Source organism: Somniosus microcephalus, chromosome 6 (genome assembly GCF_052327205.1).
Source record: "Somniosus microcephalus isolate GS21.2 chromosome 6, FLI_Smic_1.0, whole genome shotgun sequence".
NCBI classification, from domain to species: domain Eukaryota; kingdom Metazoa; phylum Chordata; class Chondrichthyes; order Squaliformes; family Somniosidae; genus Somniosus; species Somniosus microcephalus.
The window spans coordinates 5,089,671-5,116,688 of NC_140992.1; the positions used below are offsets into that span (position 1 = coordinate 5,089,671).

The 27,018-nt window shown below is 44.2% G+C and overlaps 1 protein-coding gene across 1 annotated transcript; it reads left to right on the plus strand.

Moving 5' to 3' along the window:
• Positions 1-5,479: 5,479 nt before the first annotated feature.
• LOC147115384 (extracellular calcium-sensing receptor-like) lies at positions 5,480-14,653 on the plus strand. Its single transcript, XM_085989563.1, has 5 exons — positions 5,480-5,737; positions 6,153-6,989; positions 7,522-7,755; positions 13,449-13,572; positions 13,737-14,653. The coding sequence occupies exons 1-5, from the start codon at positions 5,480-5,482 to the stop codon at positions 14,651-14,653; spliced, it is 2,370 nt and encodes a 789-aa protein (XP_085845689.1).
• Positions 14,654-27,018: the final 12,365 nt, after the last annotated feature.

Consider the following 27,018-nt stretch of genomic DNA (forward strand, 5'->3'; position numbering starts at 1 on the left):
TGTGGTTGAATAAAGACTTAAGGGAAAAATTCAGGGTAAGCAAAGAGGCATTCATTAAGTACATGGACAGCAGGGGAGAGCATGACAAGAGAGAGTTCAAAGAGAATAGGCGAGAAGTAAAAAAAAATCAGAAAGGCAAACATGAACTATAAAATTGAATTATGAAGGAACATAAAACAAAATAGTAAAATATTTTACAGACACATAAATGAAAAAAGAAAGTCGGGATGGGAATAGGGCCACTAAGCAACGTCAGGCAGCAATAGAGAGGTGGCAGAAATATTAAATAATTACTTTGCTTCAGTATTTACCACGGAGACAGAATAGGTGGACAAGACATCGGATGATGAGATTGGGAATGAGATAACTGCATTTAAAGTAAAAAGAGGAGAAATATTAAATAAACTAATCAAACTTAAAGAGGATAAAACCTCTGGTCTGGACAGATTACATCCGCACATTTTAAAAGAAGCTAGTGAAGAGTTAGTAGAGGCATTACTACACATATTTAATAATTCGTTAGAACATGGTGTAGTGCCAGAGGACTGGCAGATAGCTAACATAATAGCTACATTTAAGAAGGAAGATAGAATATTTCCAGGGAACTATATACACCAGTCAGTTTAACATCGGTGGTAGGAAAAGTAATGGAATCCCTACTAAAGGAGAAACTGGAAGAACATCTTGAAACCAAAAATATAATAATGAATTGTCAGCATGGATTTCAAAAGGGAAAGTCTTGCTTGACTAACCTCATTAAATTTTTTGAAGAGGTAACAGAGAGAGTAGGCAAGGGTAATTCGGTATATGTAAGTTGTCTAGATTTTCAAAAGACCTTCGATAAGGTACCACATAATAGACTAATGAATAAGGTCAGAGAATGCGGAGTCAGGGAACAAGTAGTATAATGGATAATTAGCTGGCTTCAAGACAGAAAGCAGAGAGTAGGGGTAAAGGGTAGCTATTCAGAGTGGCAGAAGGTGGGAAGTGGTGTTCCACAAGGATCAGTGTGCGACCACTGTTGTTTCCAATTTATGTCAACGATTTAGGCTTTGGAATCAAAAACACATTTTCTAAATTTGCAGATGACACAAACTTTGGGGGGTGGCAGTGGGGTCGGGGAGGGCGGGGTGGGGGTTTAGTCAATACTGAGGAGGACTGCAACAAATTACAGGAAGACATTAATAAACTTGAATAATGGGCATATAATTGGCAAATGAAATTCAACACAGATAAATGTGAGGTATTACATTTTGGTAAGAAAAATAGGGAGGTCACATATTACTTGAAAAATACGAATCTAAGTGGGGTAGAAGTGCACAGGGACCTCGGAGTAGAAATACACACATCATTAAAAGTAGAGGCACAGGGTAACAAGGCCATTAAGAAAGCGAACCCAGCACTAGGGTTTATTTCTAGAGGGATTGACTTGAAAAGTAGAGAAGTCATGCTAAACTTGTATCGAACATTGGTTAGACCACACTTGGGCACTGCGTACAATTCTGGTCGCCATATTATAAAAAACATAGAGGCATTGGCGAGGGTGCAAAAAAGATTTACAAGGAAGATACCGGAAATACGAGGGTATACCTGTCAGGAAAGGATGAACAGGCTGGATCCCTTTCCTCTTGAAAAGAGCAGGGTGACCTAATAGAGGTCTTTAAATTTATGAAAGGTTTTGATAGAGTAGATACAGAGAGAATGTTTCCACTTGTGGGGAAGAGCAAAACTAGAGGCCATCAATATAAGATAGTCACCAAGAAATCCAATAGAGAATTCAGAAGAAACTTCTTTACCCAGAGAGTGGTGAGAATGTGGAACTCGCTACCACAGGGAATGGTTGAAGCGAATAGTATAGATGCATTTAAGGGGAATTTAGACAAGCATATGAGGGAGAAGGGAATAGAGGGTAATGCTGATAGATTTAGACGAGGAAAGATGGGAGGAGGCTCGAGTGGGGCATAAGCGCCGGCATGCACTGGTTGGGCCGAACGGCCTGTTTCTGTGCCGTATATTCTATGTAATCCTATGTAATCATATGTAATCTTGCTAAACGGCAAAGGGATCTTGTCAATTTACAAGCTGCTAGAAATATGAAGCGACCAGAGCAAGCTCCCCTCAGTGCGGCTCAATGATAATAACACTGTGTTACCACAGTCAGAATGTGACACAGATCAGTTCTAATACAAAGCAAATAATCTGGAAGCTCTTTATGGAAGGGCCGCCATTGATTTATTGTCACCTCTCTGCGAAACATTTAGCTTTAAGTCGCAGCGAAAGATGACATCGTAACCTTTAAATTGAACTTCATTGATTCTCTCAGTGTCGTTGCCACTGCCTGTGAAACGATCCTCAGCATCAAACACGGGACTGGTTCCCTGCGGACAGACACTGAGTTCGCGGAACAGTTATTCAATCAATGCTGTGAAACTAACAATTCGGCGGTTCTCTGCACTGAAACATTAATTCACATACAACAGATTGTCTTCCTAATATGGTAACGTATCCACATTTAATCTAACGAAACCATCAGGTACACAATAGCCCCGAGCGTCGGAAAACACGACGTTAGCCTTTTTGAGAAGACAACAGTAATGAGCACCTGCGAGGTTTGAGTTTGAAACCTCTTGGGACTGGGTTGTGAGGGTTTAATATCCCCGTGAAGCGGGCCGCTTGCATCAGAGCGCTGAAGCTCAGGTTCATTGTTCCAGTGACTCCTGAGAAAATCTTCCGGTTTTCCTGATGCCACTTAATTCCATTTGGAGCCTTTTGTTACTGATTCCAATCCAGATCCAGGGCTCCGTAGACGATCCGCCATGCAAACTTCGGGACAAGTTCAATCCTGGAATGTTTCAGGATGGGGATGTTATTCTTGGTGGTTTATTTCCAATACATTTAAGAGCTGCGCCGGACTATAACTCATTCCAATCTAAACCTCAACCGGTGCGCTGTGTGGAGTGAGTGACAGTCATTATTGATGTTTAAATTTGAAAATACTCCGTCTGGGTTGGGTAATTTTCTAAACATAATTTTATTTTTTTTGGTTTTTGCCCTTTCGCGTTTTTTCTGTTGTGCTTTCGTTGTTTGTCCATTTTTTATTCCCTTCCCACGTGATCCTTTTCAGACTGGTTTAGTTATTCAGTGCTTCTATTTCGGGCAATGTGGAGAGTTTATAGAAACTGGGATGCTCTCCTTAGAGCAGTGAATGTAAAGTGGAGATTGATAGACCTGCTCAATATTATGACGGTTTTGATAAAGTAAATGAGGAACTAAATGTCCACAATATGTGGGAGTTGGAGGATCATCGCAATCTATCTCAGTGTAGAGAGTGGTGGCCCAATTCGGCATTGGTGTGGTAAGATGTGTCAATTGTTTTGCGATAAACGCTTACTTGGACGAGATAGAAGTAGATGCATGCGATTACGATAAACTTTTTCCACTCGCGGCTGGGTCGAAAAGCAGAGTGCACAGCTTCAACATAGATGGCAAAACAACCAGAGGGGAGATGATGAGATTTGTTTTCCGCAGCGTATTGTTGTGATCCGGAAGGTACTGCCTGAAAGGGTGGGAGAAACAGATTGAATAGTAACTTTCAAGAGTGAATTGGATATGTACTTGAACAGGGGAACATAAGAACATAGGAAAAGGAGGAGGCCATTCAGCCCTCGAGCCTGTACCGCCATTCAATGAGATCATGGCTGATCTGCCACCTAACTCCATATACCTGCCTCTGGCCCATATTCCTTAATACCTTTGGTTAACAAAAAGGTATCAATCTCAGATGTAAAATTAACAATTGATCTAACATCAATTGCCGTTTGCGGAACAGAGGTCCAAACTTCTACCATCCTTTGTGTGTAGAAGTGTTTCTTAATTTCACTCTGAAATGTCTGGATCTAATTTTTAGACTGTGCCCCCTAGTCCTAGAATCCCCAACCAAAGGAACTATTTTCTCTCTATCTACCCTATCTGTTCCACTTACTATCTTGAATATTTCGATCAGATCACCCGTTAACCTTCTAAATTCTAGGGAATACAACCCTAATTTGTGTAATCTCTCCTTGAACATAACCCTTTAATTCCGGGTATTATTCTGGTAAACCTATGCTGCACTCCCTCCAAGGCCAATATATCCTTCCTAAGGTATGGTGCCCAGAACTGCTCACAGTGCTCCAGGTGTGGTCTAACCAGGGTTCTGTATAGCTGCAGGGCTATGGTGGAGCGGAACTATTTGGATAGCTCTTTGAAAGGGCCCGCACAGGCACGATGGGCTGTATAGTCACCTTCTGTGCAAGATCCAGTGATTCTATGTGCAATGCCAGAAAGCCGGTCTGGAGATCAGTAGAACAGGTTTAATAGCGCGGCAGCAGCAAGTGAGGCACAGATTCACGGTTAGAAAAGGTAAGGATGGAGCAGGCACCAGGAAGCATTTCGTTATACAGTGGATGATCAACAGCTGGGCTACCCCAATGGGTGGTTGGGTCAAGTCAGTGCAGTCATTCCTCAGTCAGCTGAATGGTACAATGAGAAGACAATATAAATGGATGAGAGCGAGTGGACTGCCACGAACCGTCTGGACATATAAACCCAGCAGAGAGCAATATAGTTGAAACAATAACGACACATTATTGATTTTACAGAACTCGAAAAGCTCCTCATCAGTCCAGACGACAACTTATTTCTAGAAAACTCATATAGGTAGAGATCCACGAAATAGATCACAATTAACATTCCAGGCACTTTGCACCCGCCTGCTTCCAACAACACAACTCCTTTTTGCAGCGATTGTATTTGATATCTTTTCCGAAATTGTAACTTTTTAGACCTTCTACTAACCGAACGATAAAAGACTGTAGGTTGGTGCGGAGGCCAAATGCTATTGTGTATATGAATGACAGGATAAGCCTACCAAAAGCGGCGTGGCGCCTTCATTCTGAAAGGATAGATGCCCAGAGCAGAGTTCTTCGTGCATATTCGGAGCTCCCTCTTGGCAGCACGAGTACCAGTTGTAACAAGAGTATAACTCTCAGTGAACCAGTTCGTGTCGATATTTAGCCTCCACTCCAGCAAATAGTTCAGATCACATTTACCCGCCATGTTCCCATATCTCTTCGGCTCATTTCGGTTCATCCACCTAACTGGAAATGAATGTCACAGCCTCACATCTCCCTGTGTGACGAAGTTTCTTCTCTCTTCTGTGCTAAATTTCTTATTTTTAATCAATGGTCTTCATTCTAGACCGCTCAGCTGCTGGAAACATTCTGCTTCTATCTACCCTATTCCATTTTCCTCTAATTTTAAATCTTTATTTTATATTGCCCTGTAATTTGCATTGTTCTAATGAAAAAGGGTCAATTTTCAAGTTATTTTTAGTTTTGAAATGAATGATCATACAGAAGGAACGATGCTGCCTGGATATAAAAGTAACTCCCATATGTGTGACAGGTTCACCCAAAGTGGTCTGCGTTGGGCTCTAACCATGGCGTTTGCAACAGAAGAAATAAACAGGAACCCAGTGTTGCTTCCTAACACAAGTCTGGGTTATAAGATTTTCGACAGTTGTGGCGCACCTTCTGAAGGGCTGAAAGGAGCCTTCAAATTACTGAAGGAGAAAGAGGGAATCGCTTCCAATTACACGTGTGCTGGAGTTCCACCAGTGCCCCTGCTTGTGGGAGACGCAGCATCATCGCAATCTATCGCAGTGTCGAGAGTGATGGCCCCTTTCGGCATTGGTATGGTAAGATGTGTCAACTGATTTGCGATAAACGGTTACATGGATGAGGTACAAGTACGTGCCTGCAAATACTATTAACTGTCTCCAGTGGCGGGAGGGTCGGTAACCAGAGGACACAGATTTAAGATGATTGGCAAAAGAACCAGAGGGGAGATGAGGTGAAATTTTGACCTCGAGTTGCTATGATTAGAAATGCGCTGCCTGGGTGGGGGTGGAAACAGATTCAATAGTAACTTCCATGAGAAAATTGGCAGTACTTGTAAAGGAAAAAAATACAAGGGTATGGGGCAAGAGCATGGCTGTGAGATTAATTGGGTAGCTGTTTGAAAGAGCCAGCGCAGTATCGATGGGCCTCCCATGCTCTATGATTCTATGATTCCATGATTTTAAATGTACCTTTGCAATCTTTTCCCAACAGGTCAGCTACTTTGCTTCATGCGCATGCCTCAGTGATAAACGCGAGTTCCCAACTTTTTTCAGGACAATACCCAGTGATACCGTTCAGATGAAAGCTTTAGTCCGGGTCATACAGTATTGTAAATGGACCTGGATCGGCGCTGTGGCTGAAGACAATGATTATGGCCGGTTCGGGATGAGATCATTAATTGAAGAGGTTGCGAAGTTTGACATTTGCATCGCCTACATCGAATTCCTTTCACCTGGTCGTACGAGGGAAAGAATGCGACAGGTTGCAGAGATCATTCACAACTCCTCTGCTAAGGTGCTCATAATATTCTGTGGAGAGAGTGACACGCTGTCTTTGGTAACAGAACTCAGACTGCAGAACATTACTGACATCCAGCTGTTAGCGAGTGAAGCCTGGGTCACATCATTCCAACTGTGGACAGAGGAAACTCAAGAAATATTATCTGGAACAATCGGGTTTGGAATCAGGAGAGCGGAAATTCGAGGACTGAGAGAGTTTCTGGTCAAACTCCACCATTCCACAGCGCCAGACAATCCGTTTGTAGAAGAACTCTGGCGGGACGTTTTCGGCTGTAGCGTCAAAATCTCAAATCAGACTCTGGGAGAAAAGTCATCGCCGTCTCCAGACAAACCGTGCACAGGTTCAGAGAGCTTGGAGACCATTGAGACCACATACACCGATGTGTCACAGTTAAGAGTTTCCTACAATGTGTACAAAGCGGTATACGCGGCAGCTCACGCCATTCATAATTTACAGTCGTGTGAAAATGGGAAAGGCCCATTTCTCAACAAAACATGTGGCCAAAAGTCAAACATTCTACCCTGGCAGGTCAGTAATTGTCGCAAGTTACACAATATCCTAAAAAGCAAATTAATTTGTTATTTATCTGGAAACATAGGCAAGTGTACACATAGCAGTTCCAAGGTCTTTTTTATTGGTAATAACAACATAAAACGCTGGAAACACTCAGCAGGCCAGGCAGCATCCGTGGAGAGAGAGACAGAGTCAATGTCTCCCTATCTCTCCTGCTTTCTATCCAATCACTGACCCTCCCTTTTGTTCTTTCATCCCCTCCCCCTTTTCCCAGCCCCTAAACTTGCTTTCCATTTCCTGCTTTGTTCCAGTTCTGACGAAAGGTCATCGACCTGAAACGTTGACTCTGTTTCTCTCTCCACGGATGTTGCCTGACCTGCTGAGTTTTTCCAGCGTTTTCTGTTGTTATTTCGGATTTCCAGCATCCGCACTATTTTACTATTCTCTTTTTATTGGCAATTCATTTAATGCTGCCTTGTTCTTGTGGCAAACAATGTGAAATATACTCAACACTTGCAGAGAATATAATTGTTTTGCCTTTCTAAAGCTCTTACACTACTTGAGGAAGGTACGTTTCACCAACCAATTTGGTGAGGAAATAAGTTTTGATAAGGACGGAGATCCCATCGCTTCGTATGATTTAATAAACTGGCAGAAGGGCGCTGATGGGTCGATTGATCTTGTTAAAGTTGGTTATTACGATGCCGCGCTGCCTGCAGGAAAAGAACTCGCGTTGGATGAAAGTGAAATCGTTTGGCACGGAACAGCGCTAGAAAAGAAAGTAAGCCCATTTTCTATCTACCAAACACTAGGAAGGGTGACTCCAGACCCTGTCTGAAGTGATGCCATAAACGCATCTATTTGAACTAATACTATTGAATCAGGTTGGAAAAATTTGGCAGATTGAGTATAATGTGGGAAAATGTGACGTTATCCACTTTGGTAGGAAGAAAAAAAAGCCAAATATTATTTAACTGGAGAGAGTCTACAAAATGCTGCGGTACAGAGGGATCTGGGGGCCTCATACATGAAACACAAAATGTTAGCATGCAGGTACAGCAAGTAATTAGGAAGGCAAATGGAACGTTTGCATTTATTGCCTGGGGGACGGAGTATAAAAGTAGGGCAGGGGGAAATTCAGTTGTTTGTGCCTCCCATTAGTGCCTTAAGAGGGCGCCAACTGGGGCACAAAGCAACTAGAGGCCGGGCGCGGCGATGTTTGTGCCGCTTGTGAAATTATCTAGACATTTTGCGGCAGCGCTAAACACTTCCGCCACGATCTCCTGCGCCAGCAGATTGTGACGTCATTCAAGTGTGCAACGCCCCATTAGCACCCCAGACCGGATCTTGAGTGACGCCCCCTGCCTTACCGCCTGCCGCTAGCAATGACAGGTTGAGGGGAGCGTTATGCTGTCAGAAAGGGACTAGGGGAGCGCTATTTAAAGGCGACCGCTTCCTGCCTTTTTTTGTCGGTGACATTTTTGCACCACGCAGTCTGAGAGAGAGAGAGAGAGAGATAGACTTCTGGAGAGATTCAACGCTGTGTGAAGGAGTTTTGAGTACTGAGCAGGACTTTGCAGGCTTATTTTGATTTGCCCTTCCTTGCTTCGCCAGCGCTCTGAGGTAGCGCCTCGCTCCTCGGTGTTTGCACGTTAAAACAGGTGTGAAGCACCTGATTTAGCGCTCCAATCACCTCCATGGCGATAAAAACCAAGTTTGCTGTCGGAGGCGAGATTTAGCGCCAGGTGCTGAACTTTGCGCACGGCCGATAATGGCACCCAAACAGGGCGATACTGAATTTTTCCCCCGGGAAGTCTTGCTACTACTGTACAGGCCTTGGTGAGACCACATCTGGAGTACTGCATGCAGTTTTGTTCTCCTTATTTAAAGAGGGATATACTTGCATTGGAGACAGTTCAGAGAAGTTTAACTAGGTTAATTCCTGAGATGAAGGGGTAGTCTTATGAAAAAAGTTTGAGCAGGATGGGCCTATACTTATTGGAGTTTAGAAGAATGAGAGGTGATCTTATTGAAACATAAGATTCTGAGGGGGCTTGACAGGTGGATGTAGAGAGGAAGTTTCCCCTCGTGGGGGAATCTAGAACTAGGGGGCAATAGTTTCAGTATAAAGGGTAGCCCATTTAAAACGGAGATGAGGATGAATTTCTTCTCTCAGAGGATCGTGAATCTTTGGAATTCTCCACCCCAGAGAGTGGTGGAGGTGGTGTCATTGAATATATTCAAGGCGGAGATAGACAGATATTTGAGCTACAAGGGAGTCAAATGTTATGGGGAGCGGGCGCGAAAGTGAAGTTGAGGCCAAGATCAGATCAGCCATGATCTTATTGAATGACGGAGCAGGCTCGAGGGGCCAAATGGCCTACTCCTGCTCCTATTTCTTATGTTCTTATGTTCTTAGAAGAAATATTTTACATGATTGCTCCGTGCAGCGACCAGAATAATTCTTGTGTTCAGTCACTCCTTTTGGGAGTTAGTTTTGAATATGTGATATTTAGAACTTTACAAATTGCGGAGGTATTTAATTTGTAGAAATGGAGGACATGGCCATCGCTTGAAGGGAGGTGGGCTAAATTCCAAACTAATCTGGGGAACCAATATATCCATGACTGACTGGTGAATCTGTGGAATAGGTTCCCTTGGGATATGGTGGGAGCAGTTAGTGTTGATTCAAATGCAAATTGCATAGCTTTCTTTTAGATAGTAGAATTTTGGGATGCAGTATATAAGTAATTTTGCAACATGACATGTGATAAGTGTAGCATTGTGGGAGGAACAGTCGACTTTGAACCTATGGTTCTCAAATTCTCTCCACCAAAGGGGGTTTCTTTACGTCATGCTCGGCTCTGTTTTTGACTAATTGATAGAGATCGATTGCTATGGTTAGTCAGCAACTCCATTATACTTGTATGATGGGACTACCAGGATGGTGGAAGGCTAACTAGATGGACCTTGTTCTTTTTTCGTCTAGCAATTCCTATGTACCAGTTCTATTTTCAAACTAGCTGTCTTTGTTTTAAGGTCTGTTCTATACTGACTTGACCATTTAATGTTTTGGTTATCGCTAGGTTTTCTATCTTTTGATAGTCATTCAAATAAAGATTATTACCCTATGTGTAAACCTGACACTTAATTTCACATCTAAAAGACTGTACAGTAGTGCAGTAGTTATGACATCGGACTAGTAACCCAGGGGCGATGAGTTCAAATCATTCTTCAAGGCAAGTTGTGAAGCAGAATTCAATCTGTGGCCTGGTACCAGAATAAATGTTGCTGAATTGTCAAAACCCAAACTGGATTATTCATACCTTTCAGCGAGTGGAATCTCCTTCCCTACACTGTTGAGACCTACACATGACCCCAGTCCCACGCTGTCGGGTTGACTTTTAATGTTCTCAGGGTACGTAATGATGAACAAACAATAATGCCTCGTCAGTTCATCTACATCCTAAGAACAAATACAAAAATCCTTTCTAGAAAGCAATGATGAATCAAAGTTCAAAGTGAAAACTGTTTTAACAAGTGTAATAATTACAAATAGCTATCCAATTTATATCCCTCTATCATTTGTTATGTTCGAAAGAAGGAGGACCTGTTGAAGGTATAACAATAATAAATAGTATGAATAAGGTAAACCCCAATCATTATTTCAAAGTGCACCAGGAATGTAGGGTCAGAGGAGATTAATGGAATTTGCTGAACTGCAAACGTGACGCAGGAAGTTATATTTCAACGCGAAATAGGAGAGGGGGAATCATAGGAATCATTCAAAATACAACTCGATTCCAGGATGGGAGCGCTTGTGATTGAGCTTCAACGGTCTTTCCTTATAATGTGCTTTCCGATGTTCTGGTAACTAACATTAAGTTGATAAACATTAGGAACTGAGCCGAAGAAATCGATTAATCGGCTGGTTTGCAAAATGTAAGGTGGGAATTCAACAACACTTCGATACTGTACACGCCTGTTGATTTTCTGGAATATTTGCAATGAACGACGTTAGCCCTTGACCTACTGTGTGCCTCTGTTGTCTGGTTCATTGGAAGGGTTTCACACAAGTCCTCTTCTCCTGTTAATTCTAGGGAGCGTGTACCACAAATCATCCCTGCTAAACTTTCATTGATCGCTCCGAAGGAAACATTTTTAAATATGGGTTCGTAGTTAGCAGTATGCTGTTGATGTTGTGAATATAAGGGTTCAAATAGTTTGTGTCTTAGTTACCTACAGCAAAGCTATTTATATTGAATTCCAATAGAGTTACACAGGGTGAAAGAAGGGTCAAAAACTTTCATAAGAACATAAGACTATAAGACGTAGGAGCAGGAGTAGGTCATTTGGCCCCTCGAGCCTGCTCCGCCATTTAATACAATCATGGCTGATCTGATCTTGGCCTCAACTCCGCTGCCCTGCCCGCTCCCCATAACCCTTGACTCCCCTACCTTTCAAAAATCTGTCCATCTCCACCTTAACTAAATTGAATGACTCAGCCTCTAAAGCTCTCTGGGGACGAGAATTCAAAGATCCACGACCCCCTGAGAGAAGAAATTCCTCCTCATTTCTGATTTAAATGGGCGACCCCTTATTCTGATATTATACCCCCTAGTTCTAGATTCCCCCACGAGGGGAAACATCCTCTCTGTATCTACCCTGTCAAGCCCCTTCAGAATCTTCTATGTTTCAAGAAGATCGCCTCTCATTCTTCTAAACTCAAATGAGTATAGGCCCAACCTGCTCAACCTTTCATCATAAGACAACCCCTTCATCTCCGGAATCAACCTCATGAACCTTCTCTGAATTGCCTCCAATGCAAGGATATCCTTCCTTAAATAAGGAGACCAAAACTGTACGCCGTACTCCAGGCGTGGTCTCACCAATGCCCTGTACTGTTGTAACAGGAGTTCCCTACTTTTATACTCCATTCCCTTTGCAATAAAGGCCAACACTACATTTGCCTTCCTAATTGCTTGCTGTATCTGCATGCTAACTTTTTGTGATTCATGTACAAGGACTCCCAGATCCCTCTGTACCTCAGCATTTTGTAATCTCTCCCCATTTAAATCATTATTTGCGTTTTTATTTTTCCTACCAAAGTGGATAACCTCGCATTTTCCCACATTAAACTCCACCTGCCAGATTTTTGCCCACTCACTGAGCCTATCTATATCCCTTTGCAGATTCTTTGCGCCCTCCACACAATTTGCTTTCCCACCTATCTTTGTATCATCAGCAAATTTGGCTACATTACACTCGGTCGCTTCATAAAAGTCATTAATATAGATTGTGAATAGTTGAGGCCCCAGCACTGATCCCTGCACACCCCACTAGTTACAGTTTGCCAACCTGAAAATGACCCATTTATCCTGACTCTCTGTTTCCTGTTAGTTAGCCAATCCTCTATCCATGTTAATATATTACCCCAACCCCGTGAGCTCTTATCTTATGTAGTAACCTTTTGTGTGGCGCCTTATCGAATGCCTTCTAGAAATCCAAATACACGACTTCTACTGGTTCCCCTTTATCCACTCTGCTAGTTACATCCTCAAAGAACTCCAGCAAATGTGCCAAACATGCTTTCCCTTTCATAAAGCATGCTGACTCTGCTTGACTCTACTATGATTTTCTAAGTGTCCTGCTACCACTTCCTTAATGATGGTCTCCAGCATTTTCCCAATGACAGATGTTAGGCTAACTGGTCGATAGTTGCCTGCTTTCTGTCTCCCTCCTTTCTTCAATAGGGGTGTTACATTTGCGGTTTTCCAGTCCACTGGGACTTTTCCAGAATCCAAGGAATTTTGGTAGATTACAACCAATGCATCTACTATCTCTGCAGCCACCTCGTTCAAGACCCGAGGAAGCAAGCCATAGGGTCAAGGGGACTTGTCCACCTTTAGTCCCATTAGTTTGCCCAGCATTTTCTCTCCAGTGATAGAGATTGTTTAAAGTCCCGTCCCCACCCCAATAGCCCCTAGATTAACCAGTGTTGGGATTTTTTTAGTGTCTTCTAACGTGAAGTCTGATACAAAATATTTGTTCAAAGTCTCTGCCTTTTCCCTGTTTCCCATTATTAATTTCCCAGATTCAGCCTCTAGGGGATCAATGTTTGCTTTAGCTACTCTCTTCCTTTTTATATACCTGTAGATGCTCTTACTGCCTGTTTTTATATTTCTTGCTAGCTTAATCTCATAAGCTATCTTCTCTCTCTTTATCATTTTTTGGTCGTCCTTGGCTGTTTTTAAAAAAAATTCCCAATCCTCTGGCCTTCACTATTCTTTGCAAAATTGTATGCATTTGTTTTCAATTTGATACCATCCTTTACTTCCTTAGTTAGCTAAGGATGGTTCATCCTTCTCTTAGGGTCTTTCTTTCTCAATGGAGCAAAGTGTCATTTATCAGTGAGATCAACGAGCTACGATTCCACAAAGCGTTAAAGTTTAAGAAGACTTTCTGTCTCCACAGGTGCCAGTCTCAACGTGTAGTGATATCTGCCTTCCAGGTACAAGAAGAGCGGTTCGTATCGGCCAGCCTGTTTGCTGCTTTGATTGTTTACCCTGTGCTGATGGGGAGATCAGTAACCAAACAGGTGGGCAAGAATCAGCTATTCCGCTAATATTCCAGCAGTAAGGGGGGCAAGATATAACATCAAGTCACATTTTTAACTTACCACGATAGCAGCTTTGTTCTGTATCAAAAAATAGTTTGAAAATCAGCATTTGAACTATTATTTGTGCCTTTGTTTCTCTACAGATTCTATAGAATGTATCAAATGCCCTACAGATTATTGGTCCAATGATCGAAGAGACTATTGCATCCTGAAAGAAATTGAGTTCCTCTCCTTTCAAGACAGCATGGGAATAACACTCACGGCGATTTCACTGTTTGGAGCTTGTATCACAGGAGCTGTTGCAGCTGTTTTCTTATATTTTATAAACACTCCCATTGTAAGGGCCAACAATTCGGAACTAAGTTTCCTTCTACTATTCTCATTAATACTGTGCTTTCTGTGCTCCATTGTATTCATTGGACAGCCATCACCATGGTCATGCATGGTCCGTCACACTGTATTTGGAGTTAGCTTTGTTCTGTGCATTTCCTGTATTCTTAGTAAAACTCTGGTTGTCCTGATGGCATTTAAAGCAACCCTGCCGGCCAGTAATGTGATGAAATGGTTTGGGCCCACACAGCAAAGATCAATTGTCTTTCTCTGTACAGTGATCCAAATTATAATATGTGTGATCTGGTTGATGACATCACCTCCACTCCCAGCTAAAAACACCACGTATCAAAGCGCAAAGATTATCCTTGAGTGTGATGTGGGTTCCACAGTTGCTTTCTGCTGTGTGTTAGGTTATATCGGGCTCTTAGCTTGTATGTGTTTAATTTTAGCTTTCTTGGCCCGAGCGTTACCGGACAAGTTCAATGAAGCTAAATTTATAACCTTCAGCATGCTCATCTTTTTTGCAGTTTGGGTAACTTTTATCCCCGCTTATGTGAGCACTCCCGGAAAATACACAGTTGCTGTGGAAATATTTGCAATGTTAGCATCGAGCTTTGGTCTGCTGAGCTGTATCTTTGCTCCAAAATGTTACATTATCTTGTTAAAACCAGAAGAGAACACCAGAAAACACCTGATGGGTAAAAATGAAACAAAAATAATCAGTTAAATAGGAAACACACATCAAGAATGATTAACACACGCAGAAAATAAATATTTCCACCTGTTAATTTTACTTCTGTAGTGCTTGTTTGTACAGAAAATCAAAAGACCTCACTGGTACATTTTGTGTTATTTCTGATGTGAGTACACAAATAATACAGTTAAAATTGCAAGCTGCAAATTGAGAAACAGTTCCAAGTCTAGCAAGGTTTGCACAAGGAAAGGACTCGCATTGATATAGTGACCTCTTTCTTTTTTTCTCCTACTTTTAAATGCTGATATGGGGATGAAGTTCCATGATAACTCTTTTAATTTTCCGCTGTAACTTCTGTAGAAATGTTGCAGAAGCCCAGGAAACACGCGTAAATGCTGTTTACCCTGCTTTTCTGGGGTTTGGTGGCTCTTCCGTCGAATTTACATGGACGTCATAGAGTCATAGAGTTTTACAGCACAGAAAGAGGCCCTTCGGCCCATCGTGTCTGCGCCGCCCATCCATCCCTGTCCAGTCTAATCCCATTTTCCAGCATTTGGTCCATAGCCTTGTATGCAATGGCATTTCAAGTGCTCATCCAAATGCTTCTTGAATGTTGTGAGGGTTCCTGCCTCCACCACCCTTTCAGGCATTGAGTTCCACATTCCAACCACCCTCTGGGTGAAAAAGTTCCTCCTCAAATCCCCTCTAAATCTCCTGCCCCTTACCCTGAATCTATGCCCCCTTGTTATTGACCCCCCCACTAAGGGGAAAAGTTCCTCTTTATCTACCCTATCTATGCCCCTCATTACTTTGTACACCTCAATCAGGTCCCCCCTCAGCCTTCTCTGCTCCAAGGAAAACAACTCCAGCCTGTCCAGCCTCTCTTCATAGCTGAGGCGCTCCATCCCAGGTAACATCCTGGTGAATCTTCTCTGCACCCTCTCCAAAGCAATCACATCCTTCCTATAGTGAGGCGACCAGAACTGCACACAGTACTCCAGCTGTGGCCTCACCAGCGTTTTGTACAGCTCCATCATAACCTCCCTGCTCTTATATTCTATGCCTCGGCTAATGAAGGCAAGTATCCCATATGCCTTTTTAACCACCTTATCTACCTGCTCCGCTGCCTTCAGGGGTCTATGTACATGTACACCAAGGTCCCTCTGACCCTCTGTACTTCCTAGGGTCCTACCACTCATTGTGTATTCCCTTGCCTTATTTGTCCGTCCAAAATGCATCACCTCGCACTTTTCAGGGTTAAATTCCATTTGCCACTTTTCCGCCCATCTGACCAACCCGTTTATATCGTCCTGTAGCCGGAGGCTTTCCTCCTCGCAATTTACCACCCCACCAATTATCGTGTCATCTGCGAACTTACTGATCATACCTTTTACATTTTCATCCAAATCATTTATGTAGATCACAAACAATAAGGGACCCAGCACCGATCCCTGAGGTACCCCACTGGACACAGGCTTCCAGTCACAAAAGCAACCTTCGACCATCACCCTCTGCCTCCTGCCACTCAGCCAGTTTAGGATCCAACGCGCCAAGGCACCCTGGATCCCATGGGCTCTTACCTTCTTGACCAGTCTCCTATGCGGGACTTTGTCAAAAGCTTTACTGAAGTCCATGTACACCACATCCACAGCATTTCCCTCATCCACCCCACTAGTCACCCCCTCGAAAAATTCGATCAGATTTGTTAGACATGATTTACCCTTGACAAAGCCATGCTGACTATCCCCGATTAATCCTTGCCTCTCCAAGTGGAGATTAATTTTGTCCCTCAGAATTTTTTCCAATAATTTCCCCACCACAGATGTTAGACTCACTGGCCTGTAATTCCCTGGTTTATCCCTGCTACCTTTCTTGAATAATGGTACTACGTTAGCTGTTCTCCAGTCCTCTGGTACATCCCCTGTGGCCAGAGAGGTTCTGAAAATTAGTGTCAGAGCCCCTGCAATCTCCTCCCTCGCCTCCCACAGCAGCCTGGGATACATCTCGTCCGGGCCTGGGGATTTATCCACTTTTTGGCCCGCTAAAACCGCTAGCACCTCCTCCCTCTCGATGCTAATATGTTCAAGTATGTCACAGTCCCCTTGCCCGATTTCTATGTCTGCATCGTCTTTCTCCATAGTGAACACAGATGCAAAAAATTCATTTAAAACCCCGCCTACATCCTCTGGCTCTACACACAGATTGCCACTTTGGTCCCGAATGGGCCCTACCCTTTCCCTGGTTATCCTCTTGCCCTTAATATACTTATAAAACATCTTAGGATTTTCCTTTATTTTGCTCGCCAGTGTTATTTCATGGCCCCTCCTCGCCCTCCTAATTTCTTTTTTAAGTATGCCCCTGCACTTTTTATACTCCTCTAGGGCTTCTTCTGTCTTTAGTCTTTTGTAACTGCCAAAAGCCCCCCTCTTATTTCTAATGCATTTCTGTATATCCCTTGTCATCCAAGGTTCCCTTTGCTTGTTGGTCCCACCCTTGACCTTTACAGGAACATGTTGGCGTTGTACTCTCTCTATTTCCCTTCTGAAAGTCTCCCACTGTTTTGATGTGGATTTTCCTATAAGCAGCTGCTCCCAGTCCACTTTGGCCAGATCCTGCCTTATCATATTAAAATCGGCCTTCCCCCAATTTAGAACCCTTATTTCCGGGCCGTCTTTGTCTTTTTCCATGACCACCTTAAATCTCACCGAATTATGGTCACTGTCGCCAAAATGCTCTCCTACTGACACTTCCACCACTTGCCCGGCTACATTCCCCAGAATTAGGTCCAGTACCGCCCCCTCTCTTGTAGGACTTTCTACATGTTGGCTCAAAAAGCTCTCCTGGATGCACTTTAAGAATTCTGCACCCTCTAAGCCTTTCACACTCTGACTGTCCCAATTTATATTGGGGAAGTTGAAATCCCCCACTATTATTACCCTATTATTTTCGCACTTCTCGGAGATTTGCCTACATATCTGTTCCTCTATCTCCCCCTGACTGTTTGGGGGCCTATAGTACACTCCCAGCAAAGTGCTTGCCCCCTTTTTGTTTTTAAGTTCTGCCCATATGGCCTCATTAGAGGAACCCGCTAATATATCATCCCTCCTTACAGCAGTAATTGACTCCTTAATTAATATTGCAACACCCCCTCCCCTTTTACACCCCCCTCTGTCTCGCCTGAAGATTCTATACCCCGGAATATTGAGCTGCCAGTCCTGACCCTCCCTCAACCATGTCTCCGTGATAGCAACAATATCGTACTCCCATGTGTTCAACAACAACTTCAGTTCATCCACCTTATTTGCAAGACTCCTTGCATTAAAATAAATGCCTTCCAGCCCTGCCATATTCTCTTTTGCCTTCACATATTTGCTCTGCCTTCCCAGCTGACTTGTTTTTCCCTCTGTATTTGGCCGTAAATCACCCCCTACTATAGCTCCACTCTGTACCCCAACCCCCTGCCAAGTTAGTTTAAACCCTCCCCAGCAGTGCTAGCAAACCTCCCCGCAAGGATATTGGTTCCCCCCTGGTTCAGGTGTAAACCGTCCGACTTGTACAAGTCCCACCTTTCCCAGAAGCAGACCCAGTGATCCAGGAAACTAAAGCCCTCCCCCTTGCACCATCCCTTTAGCCACGCATTCATCTGTTCTATCTTCCTATTCCTATACTTACTAGCACGTGGCACCGGGAGTAATCCAGAGATTACAACCTTTGAGGTCCTGCTCCTTAATCCTTCACCTAGCTCCCTAAATTCTTGCTGCAGGACCTCATCCCTCTTTTTACCTATGTCGTTGGTACCAATGTGGACCACGACCACTGGCTGTTCTCCCTCCCCCTCCAGAATGCCCTGCAGCCGCTCAGTGACATCCTTGACCCTGGCACCAGGGAGGCAACAAACCATCCTGGATTCACGTCTATGGCCACAGAAACGCCTATCTGTTCCCCTTACTATAGAATCCCCTACCACTATTGCTCTCCCACTCTTTTTCCCCCCTTCCTGGGCAGCAGGAGCACCCCCAGACGTCTCTGAGAATCCTCACGGCAATGCACTCCCATCGTCTCGGTATCACTCACTAACTCTAGTAGTGTAACCCAAAGGCTCACAAACCCCTCTTCCCAGACACAGGATTCTCATGCATGGCGCCACTCGACTGGTGCTGCACACAATAGTCCCGCCCTCCACTACAAATAGAAATATTCTCCTCACAATTGGGTCTTCTTCTCAGTCTCTGTTCCTCCCCCACACACCTTACACTCAACACGGCCTCTTTCTCTGTCTCCTCTGCAGGCTTTAACATTAAATAACATCACAATATGCAAAATCCCACATCCATTTCAGGTTCCAGGCCCCTTTCTTGATCAAAAGCCCCTCTCAACACCATCACCAAGTGGTCTTTTTGATAGGGAGGATATAGAGTGTGAAATTAAGCTCAGGGTTGAATGGATTGTCAAGGCATTGAGCAGTCTGATACAGTCTGAATGGGTTGCCAGGGAGAGGGATGAAATCAAAGGAAAAGAAAGGAGATTGTGGCGGGAGTAGGCAGTGGATTTGGTTTCCCTAATGTTTTGTTAGATGAACCTGAGACTCATCTAAGACTTGATGTTGGATGAGTCAGCCTGACAGCATAGATTCAATTGGGGCGTAAAAAGATGTAAAATAACTGGAAACACTCAACAGGTCAGGCAGCATCGAGGAGAGAGAAACAGAGTCAATGTTTCGGGTCGAGGACCCTTCGTCAGGACTGTAAAAAGATGTAGTGGAGAGTAAGAACTGGGTTTCATCACGGTGTATATCAATGATTTGAATGTAAGCATGGAGGGAATGTTTTCAAAAAGTTGTTGATAATATCAAAATAAGAAGTATAGTTAATTTTTTAGAATACCAACGGAAGGTGCATAGGAAAATTGATAAGATGTGGGATGGGTTAAAAAGTAGCAGAAGGAATTCAATGTCAATAACAGTGAAGCGATACATGCTGGTAAAAAAATAACAGCATTAGCTATGTTCTGAATTTAAGTAGGCCTGGTGCTGTGGAAGTGCAGAGGGATTTCAGGTAAAATATATTAAAAGAAGTACTTCAGGTTGATAATGCCATGAAAAAGCAAATGGATTCTAGGTTTTATTACAAGAGTCATTGAATATATATGGTGATGAAGTGGGAAGAGGGTGTGAAACATAGAAACATAGAAACACAGAAATATAGAAGATAGGAGCAGGAGTAGGCCATTCAGCCCCTCGAGGCTGCTCCGCCATTCAATGCGATCAAGGTTGATCATCCAAGTTCAGTACCCAGTCCCTGCTTTCTCCCCATACCCCTTGATCCCTTTAGCCTTAAGAAATATATCCAACTCCTTCTTGAATATATATAATGTATTGGCCTCTACTGCCTTCTGTGGTAGAGAATTCCACAGGGCCACCTCTCTCTGGGTGAAGAAATTTCTCCTCATTTCTGCCATAAAAGGCCTACCCCTTATCCTTAGACTGTGGCCCCTGGTTCTGAACTCACCGACCATCGGGAACATCCTCCCTGCATCTAGTCTGTCCAGTCCTGTCAGAATTTTATAAGTTTCAATGAGATCCCCTCTCATTCTTCTAAATTCCAGCGAGTACAAGCCCAATCGTCCCAATCTCTCCTCATAATTTATTACTGCCATCCCAGGTATCAGCCTGGTGAATCTTCGCTGAACTCCTTCCATGGCAAGAACATCCTTCCTCAGATAAGGCGACCAAAACTGCACACAATACTCAACATGTGGTCTCACCAAGGCCCTGTACAACTGCAACAAGACATCCTTGTTCCTGTACTCAAACCCACTCGCTATGAAGGCCAACATACCATTTGCCTTCTTAACCGCCTGCTGCACCTGCATGCTTACCTTCAGCGACTCGTGCACAAGGACACCCAGGTCTCGTTGCACTTCCCCTTCTCCCAATCTATTGCCATTCAGATAATAATCTGCCTTCCTGTTTTTGACACCAAAGTGGATAACCTCACATTTATCCCCGTTATCTTGCCCCTGCCATGCTTCTGCCCAATCACCCAACCTGTCCAAATCATCCTGTAGTTTCTTGGCATCCTCCTCACAGTACAGACGCCCACCCAGCTTTGTGTCATCTGCAAATTTGGAGATATTACATCTAGTTCCCTTGTCTAGATCATTAATATATATTGTGAATAGCTGGGGTCCAATGACTGATCGCTGCGGTACCCCACTAGTCACTGCCTGCCACTTGGAAAAAGACCCATTTATTCCAACTCTTTGCTTTCTGTCTGCCAACCATTTCTCTATCCAAGTCAACACCTTGCCCCAAATCCCATATGCCTTAACTTTACACGCTAATCTCTTTTGTGGGACCATATCGAAAGCCTTCTGAAAGTCCAAATACACCACATCCACTGGTTCTCCCTTATCTATTTTACTAGTTACATCCTCAAAAAATTCCAGTAGGCTAGTCAAGCACGATTTACCTTTTGTAAACCATGTTGACTTTGTCCGATCCTGTCACTGTTTTCCAAGTGCTCTGCTATTACATCTTTTATAATGGACTCTAGCATTTTCCCCACTACCAATGTCAGTCTAGTGGTCTGTAATTGCCCGCTTTCTCTCCACCACATTTTTTGAATAGCGGGCTAACATTAGCTACCCTCCAATCCATGGGTACTGTTCCAGATTCCATCAAATGTTGGAAGATGATCAACAATGCATCTACTATTTCTAGGGCCACTTCCTTAAGTACCCTAGGATGTAGATTATCAGGCCCTGGGGATTTATCGGCCTTCAATCCCATCAATTTCCCTAACACCATTTCCCTACAAATACTGATTTATTTCAGTTCCTCCCTTTCATCAGACCCTATGTTCCCCGGCATCTCTGGGAGGTTATTTGTGTCAACCTTTGTGAAGACAGAACCAAAATATGTATTTAATTGGCCTTCAATTGCTTTGTTCCCCATTATAAATTCCCCTGATTCTGACTGCACGGGACATATGCTTGACTTCACCAATCTTTTTCTCTTCACATATCTATTAAAGCTTTTACAGTCAGCTTTTATGTTCCCCGCGAGCTTACTCTCATATTCTATTTTCCCCTTCTTAATTAATCCCATTGTCCTCCTTTGTTGAATCTTAAAATGCTCCCAATCCTCTGGTTTACTGCTTTTTCTGGCCAATTTATATGTCCTCTCCTTGGATCTTATGTTATCCCTAATTTCCCTCGTTAGCCACGGTTGAGTCACCTTATTTGTTTTATTTTTATGCCAAACTGGGATGAACAAATTCTGTAGCTCATCCATGCGGTCTTTGAATGTTTGCCATTGCCTATCCACTGTTAACCATTTGAGTGACATTCCCCAATCAATCCTACCCAACTCGCACCTCAGACCATCGTAGTTTCCTTTATTTATATTCAGGACCCTAGTCTCTGAGTCAGCTACTTCATTCTCCATCTTAATGAAGTATTTGATCATATTATGATCGCTCTGACCCAAGGGGCCTCGTACAACAAGATTGCTAATTAATCCTCTCTCGTTACATGATACCCAGTCTAAGATGGCCTGATCTCTGGTTGGTTCCGCCACATATTGGTCCAGGAAACCATCCCGTAAACACTCCAGGAATTCCTCCTCCACAGTATTGTTACTAATTTGGTTAGCCCAATCTACATGTAGATTAAAGTCACCCATGATGACTGCTGTGCCCTTATTGCACGCTTCTCTAATTTCCCGTTTAATAACAGCCCCAACCTCCACATTACTGTTTGGAGATCTATATACCACTCCCCCTAACGTTTTCTGCCCCTTGGTATTTCTCAGTTCTACCCATACAGATTCCACATCATCAGAGCTAATATCCTTCCTTTCAATTGTGTTAATCCCTTCTTTAACCAGCAATGCTACCCCACCTCCCTTTCGTTTTTGCCTGTCTTTCCTGAATATTGAACACTGCTGGATGTTGAGTTCCCAGCTTTGGCCACCCTGGAGCCATGTTTCCGTAATCCCAATCAAATCATATTCGTTTACCACTATTTGCACAGCTAATTCATCCACCTTATTACGAATGATCCTCGCATTAAGACAGAAAGGCCTAGAAATTGAGTTTGGGGCGGCCAGCTCGCTCGCGCCCAAAAGTTAGCGCTGAGCGCGGAGCCAGTTGCGACCGTCAGATATTCAGTTTTTGCGCCCCAAGTCGGAACCGGGCGCTATACCAGGGTGTGCCCGCCCCTGCTTGGGGCGCTGAAACTGAATTTCAGTGCTCTAGGCGCCGCTGCGCCACCCGCTGCGGAGCGGCAGGCTGCGGTACTGCAGGCCTCCTCCTTCTGTTAAGGGGGAGGTGCCTGCAACGGGGAGATCGCCGCTGGATAGTGCCAGCAAATGAGCCCGGCACCACGGAGAAGTGCCGGGTTCACAGAAAGCAGCCGGCAATGCCACGGGGGGTGGGGTGGAGGAGGCCGGGGAAGGAGGTGTGGGCAGGCGGCCGCCGAAAAAGCGGCCGGCCGCACCTCCACCTTAAAGCGCCCCACTAAGGCTACAGTACGGCCCCGTTTTCTGATCGCTGTTTGCGGTCGCTGCGTTAGAGGCGGCCGCAACTCAATATGGGGGTCGGGCTGGTAGCGGGGTGGTAGCGGGGCACTGCGCACACTGATGATGTCATCGGTGCCGGCGCAGCGCTAACGGCTACCGCCGCCATTACCGCTGCGCTGAATATCAGCGCAAACTCCTCTATTGGCGCAGAAGCCCTATTTGGGCGGTAACTGGGCGGAAAGCTGGCAGCGCCTTACTGAATTTCTAGGCCAAAGCCTTGAGGCTTATTTTTTTAACGCTCTTAGACCTATTAGAATTATTATTTACTGTGGCCATGTTTGATTTAAACCGTTGATTTCTCTGACTGCCACTTTTGTTTTTCTCCTTCCTATCTTTTGCTTCCTTGTTTCCCTTTCCTCTGTCCCCCTGCTCAGGTTCCCAACCCCCTGCCATTTTAGTTTAAACCCTCCCCCAGAGCACTAGCTAACACTCCCCCTAGGACATCGGTCCCGGCCCTGTCCAGGTGCAAACCATCCAGTTTGTACTGGTCCCAGCTCCCCCAGAACCTGTTCCAATGTCCCAGGAATTTGAATCCCTCCCCCTTGCACCATTCCTCTAGCCACGTATTCATCTGAGATATCCTTCTATTTCTATTCTGACTAGCACGTGGCACTGGTAGCAATCATGAGATTACTACCTTTGAGGTCCTATTTTTTAATTTACCTCCTAACTCCCTATATTCAGCTTTCCATTTTTTACCTATATCATTGGTACCTATATGCACCATGACAACTGGCTGATCACCCTCCCCTTCCAAGATGTTCTGCAGCTGCTCTGAGACATCCTTGACTCTTGCACCAGGGAGACAACACACCATCCTGGAGTCTCGTTTGCGGCCGCAGAAATGACTATCTATTCCCCTTACAATAGAATCCCCTATTACTATAGCTCTCCCCCTCTTTTTCCTCCAGCCCTGTGCCAGGAAGTTGGCTGCTGCTGCCTTCCTCTGATAAGCCACCCCCCCCAACAGTATCCAAAGTGGTATATCTGTTTGAGAGGGGGATGACCACAGGGGACCCCTGCACTACCTGCCTGTGCCGAATACTCTGTCTGTTGGTCACCCGTTCCTTTGTGCCTGTCCAAATATGATGAGAACTATTTGCTCATGTGGAGGGTAAATGACGCCATTGACTATTTGGTCTGACTGGGCAGTTTCTGTGGTGTAACTCCTGTGTACATCGGGAAGCTAACCCCGTGTTTGCGGATTATGTCACTGAGGCGAAGCATGTAGATGAGGAATAGGAGGATTCTAAGGATACATCATTGGCGGACTCTGGAGCTAACACAATGGGAGCAGGGAGAGAAGCCATTGCCGGAGATGCAGTTTCATGCAGCTGAATAATAGTGGAGAGGCATTGGAGGAAGGTGGCATGATCGATCATATCGAACACTGTGGAATATGAAAAGGGATGAAGCACGATGACCACGTTCACAGAGGATGTTGCTCATTAATTTGGTTTGGGCTGTTTCAGGTCTCTGCGAGAAAGCTCAACTGAAAGGATTCGTACATTGAATCACAGAAGAGATTGTCATAGAGCTGGGAAGCAATGATACTGTCAAGTTGCGCGATCGCCCGCCCATTGTAGAACCCAGCCGAACTTCATTCCATTGAAATCATTAGATGAAAATCAGACCAGTTCTATAAAGGGTGGGTGATCGGCTGCATCAGGTTACAGCCCAGATGGCCAATTTTATCATTACACACTATGCAACCAGTCTTCCTTCTCTCTGTAAAGTACATGATTTTATGTATTTCGAAGCACTGTCACACTTACTACACTGTGGCGGTTGTAAACTCTAATATAAGGTATGCTGAATATTCAGCCTGATGTATTCCTCTCATTGAATCGTAGAATCAGAGAATGATACACCACAAAAGGCGGCCATTCGGCCCATCGTGCCTTTGCTGGCTATGGTGTGGCTATCCAGTTAATCCCACTCCCCTGCTCTTATCTCACTACCGTGTAATTTTTTCCCTTCAAGTATTCACCCAACTCTGTTTTGAATATTACTATTCAATCTGTTTGCACCACCCTTTAGGGCAACTGAGTTTCTTGCTAAGCCTTCTCAGTGGGCATTTAAGAGTCAACCACGTTGGTGTGGAACAGGAGTCACATATAGGCCAGATGATACAAGGACGGCAGGTTCCTTTCCATAAAAGACATTTGTGAACCAGTTGGATTTTTAAAACAATCTGACAGCTTCATGGTCACTCTTTACTGATACTGACTGTAGCTGACGCATCCCTACGGGGAGTAAGCATTCCATTGTAATTGTACTTGTACTGGTTACATATGGCAAATAAAAGAATTGAATTGATTGAATTGATATTTCCAGATATAATAAAAAACTCAGTCCAATATTCCAAATTGCTACGGTGGGATTCAAACTCACATCGCCTGGAGTATTAGGCAAATGCTGTGGAGTTCTACTCCAGTATCATAACCTATGATACGAAACACATTTTTGTGTCATCAGCATTTGTGTCATTTTATTGTTATTTTGCTATCTAATTCATGTTTGCACATTAGAAGTATAGGTGTCAAAGTTTTGACCATGCTCGATCAACTCCGATGGACGGGTCACCTCATCCATATGCTTGATACGAGACTCCCTAAGCAAGCACTCTACTCGGAGCTCTGACACCGCAAGAGAGCCCCAGGTGGGCAGGGGAAACGCTTCAAGTACACCCTCAAATCCTCCTTGAGAAACTGCAACAACCCCACTTACACCTAGGAATCCCTGGCCCAAAACCACACCAAGTGGAGGAGAAGCATCTGGGAAGGCACCGAACACCTCGAGTCTCTTCACCGGGAGCAAGTGGAAGCCAAGCGCAAACAACGGAAGGAGCGCACATCAACCCAAGCACCCCACCCACCCGCCCCCTTCAACTACCTGTGACAGAGACTGTAGGTCCCACATTGGACTCATCAGTCACCTGAGAACTCATTTTTAATGTGGAAGCAAATCATCCTCGGTCCCGAGGAACTGCCTAAGAAATTATGAGGACATATTGAGTGGACTAGCCTTGTACTTGCTTGAACACAGAGGCCTAGAAATTGAGTGCCCTTAGCGCCGGAATTGCGGCGCGAAACGGCAGTTAGCGCCGATTTACCGCCGCAAAGACCCTTCAGTAGCGCCGGCAGCCGTTTGGGCGCGGCCCTGCTGAATTTTTGGCGCGCGCAGGGGGACTTAGCGCCAGCACTAACTTCCGGCGCTAAAGCCCTGGCTAAGCCAAAACTCAATTTCTAGGCCAGAAGGTTTAGGCGTGATTTAATTGAAGTGATTTAAAAGAATAAAGGGTTTGATAGTGGAGATAGAGAAAAACTATTTCCTATGCTTTCAAAGTCCCAAACAAGGGTGGATAAGATTAAAATTAGAGCAAGTCTGTTCAGCGGTGATGTCAGAAAGCACTTCTTCATACAAAGGGTGGTGGAAATCTGGAACTCTCGCCCCTAAAATGCTGTTGAGGCTAGGTCATTTTCAAAAATTAGATTGATATATTTTTGTTAGGGAAGGATATTAAGGGTTACGGAAACAATTCGGGTAGATGGAGTTAAGATATGGACCAGCCATGATCTAAGTAAATGGCAGAACAGGCTCGAGGGACTGAATGGACTCCTCCTGTTCCTATGTTCCCAAGATCCTATGTTCCGATGATTCCAATCAACTCCTCTTACAATCTTTCAGTATGGAATGAACATCTGACAGGTTCTATAAAGGACATGGTTACCACTCAGACAGCGAAGTCGAAAACATACCTCTATATTTGTTTATTTCGGGTCCTGTGGATCTTCACCATTCCTCGGGGGTTTTT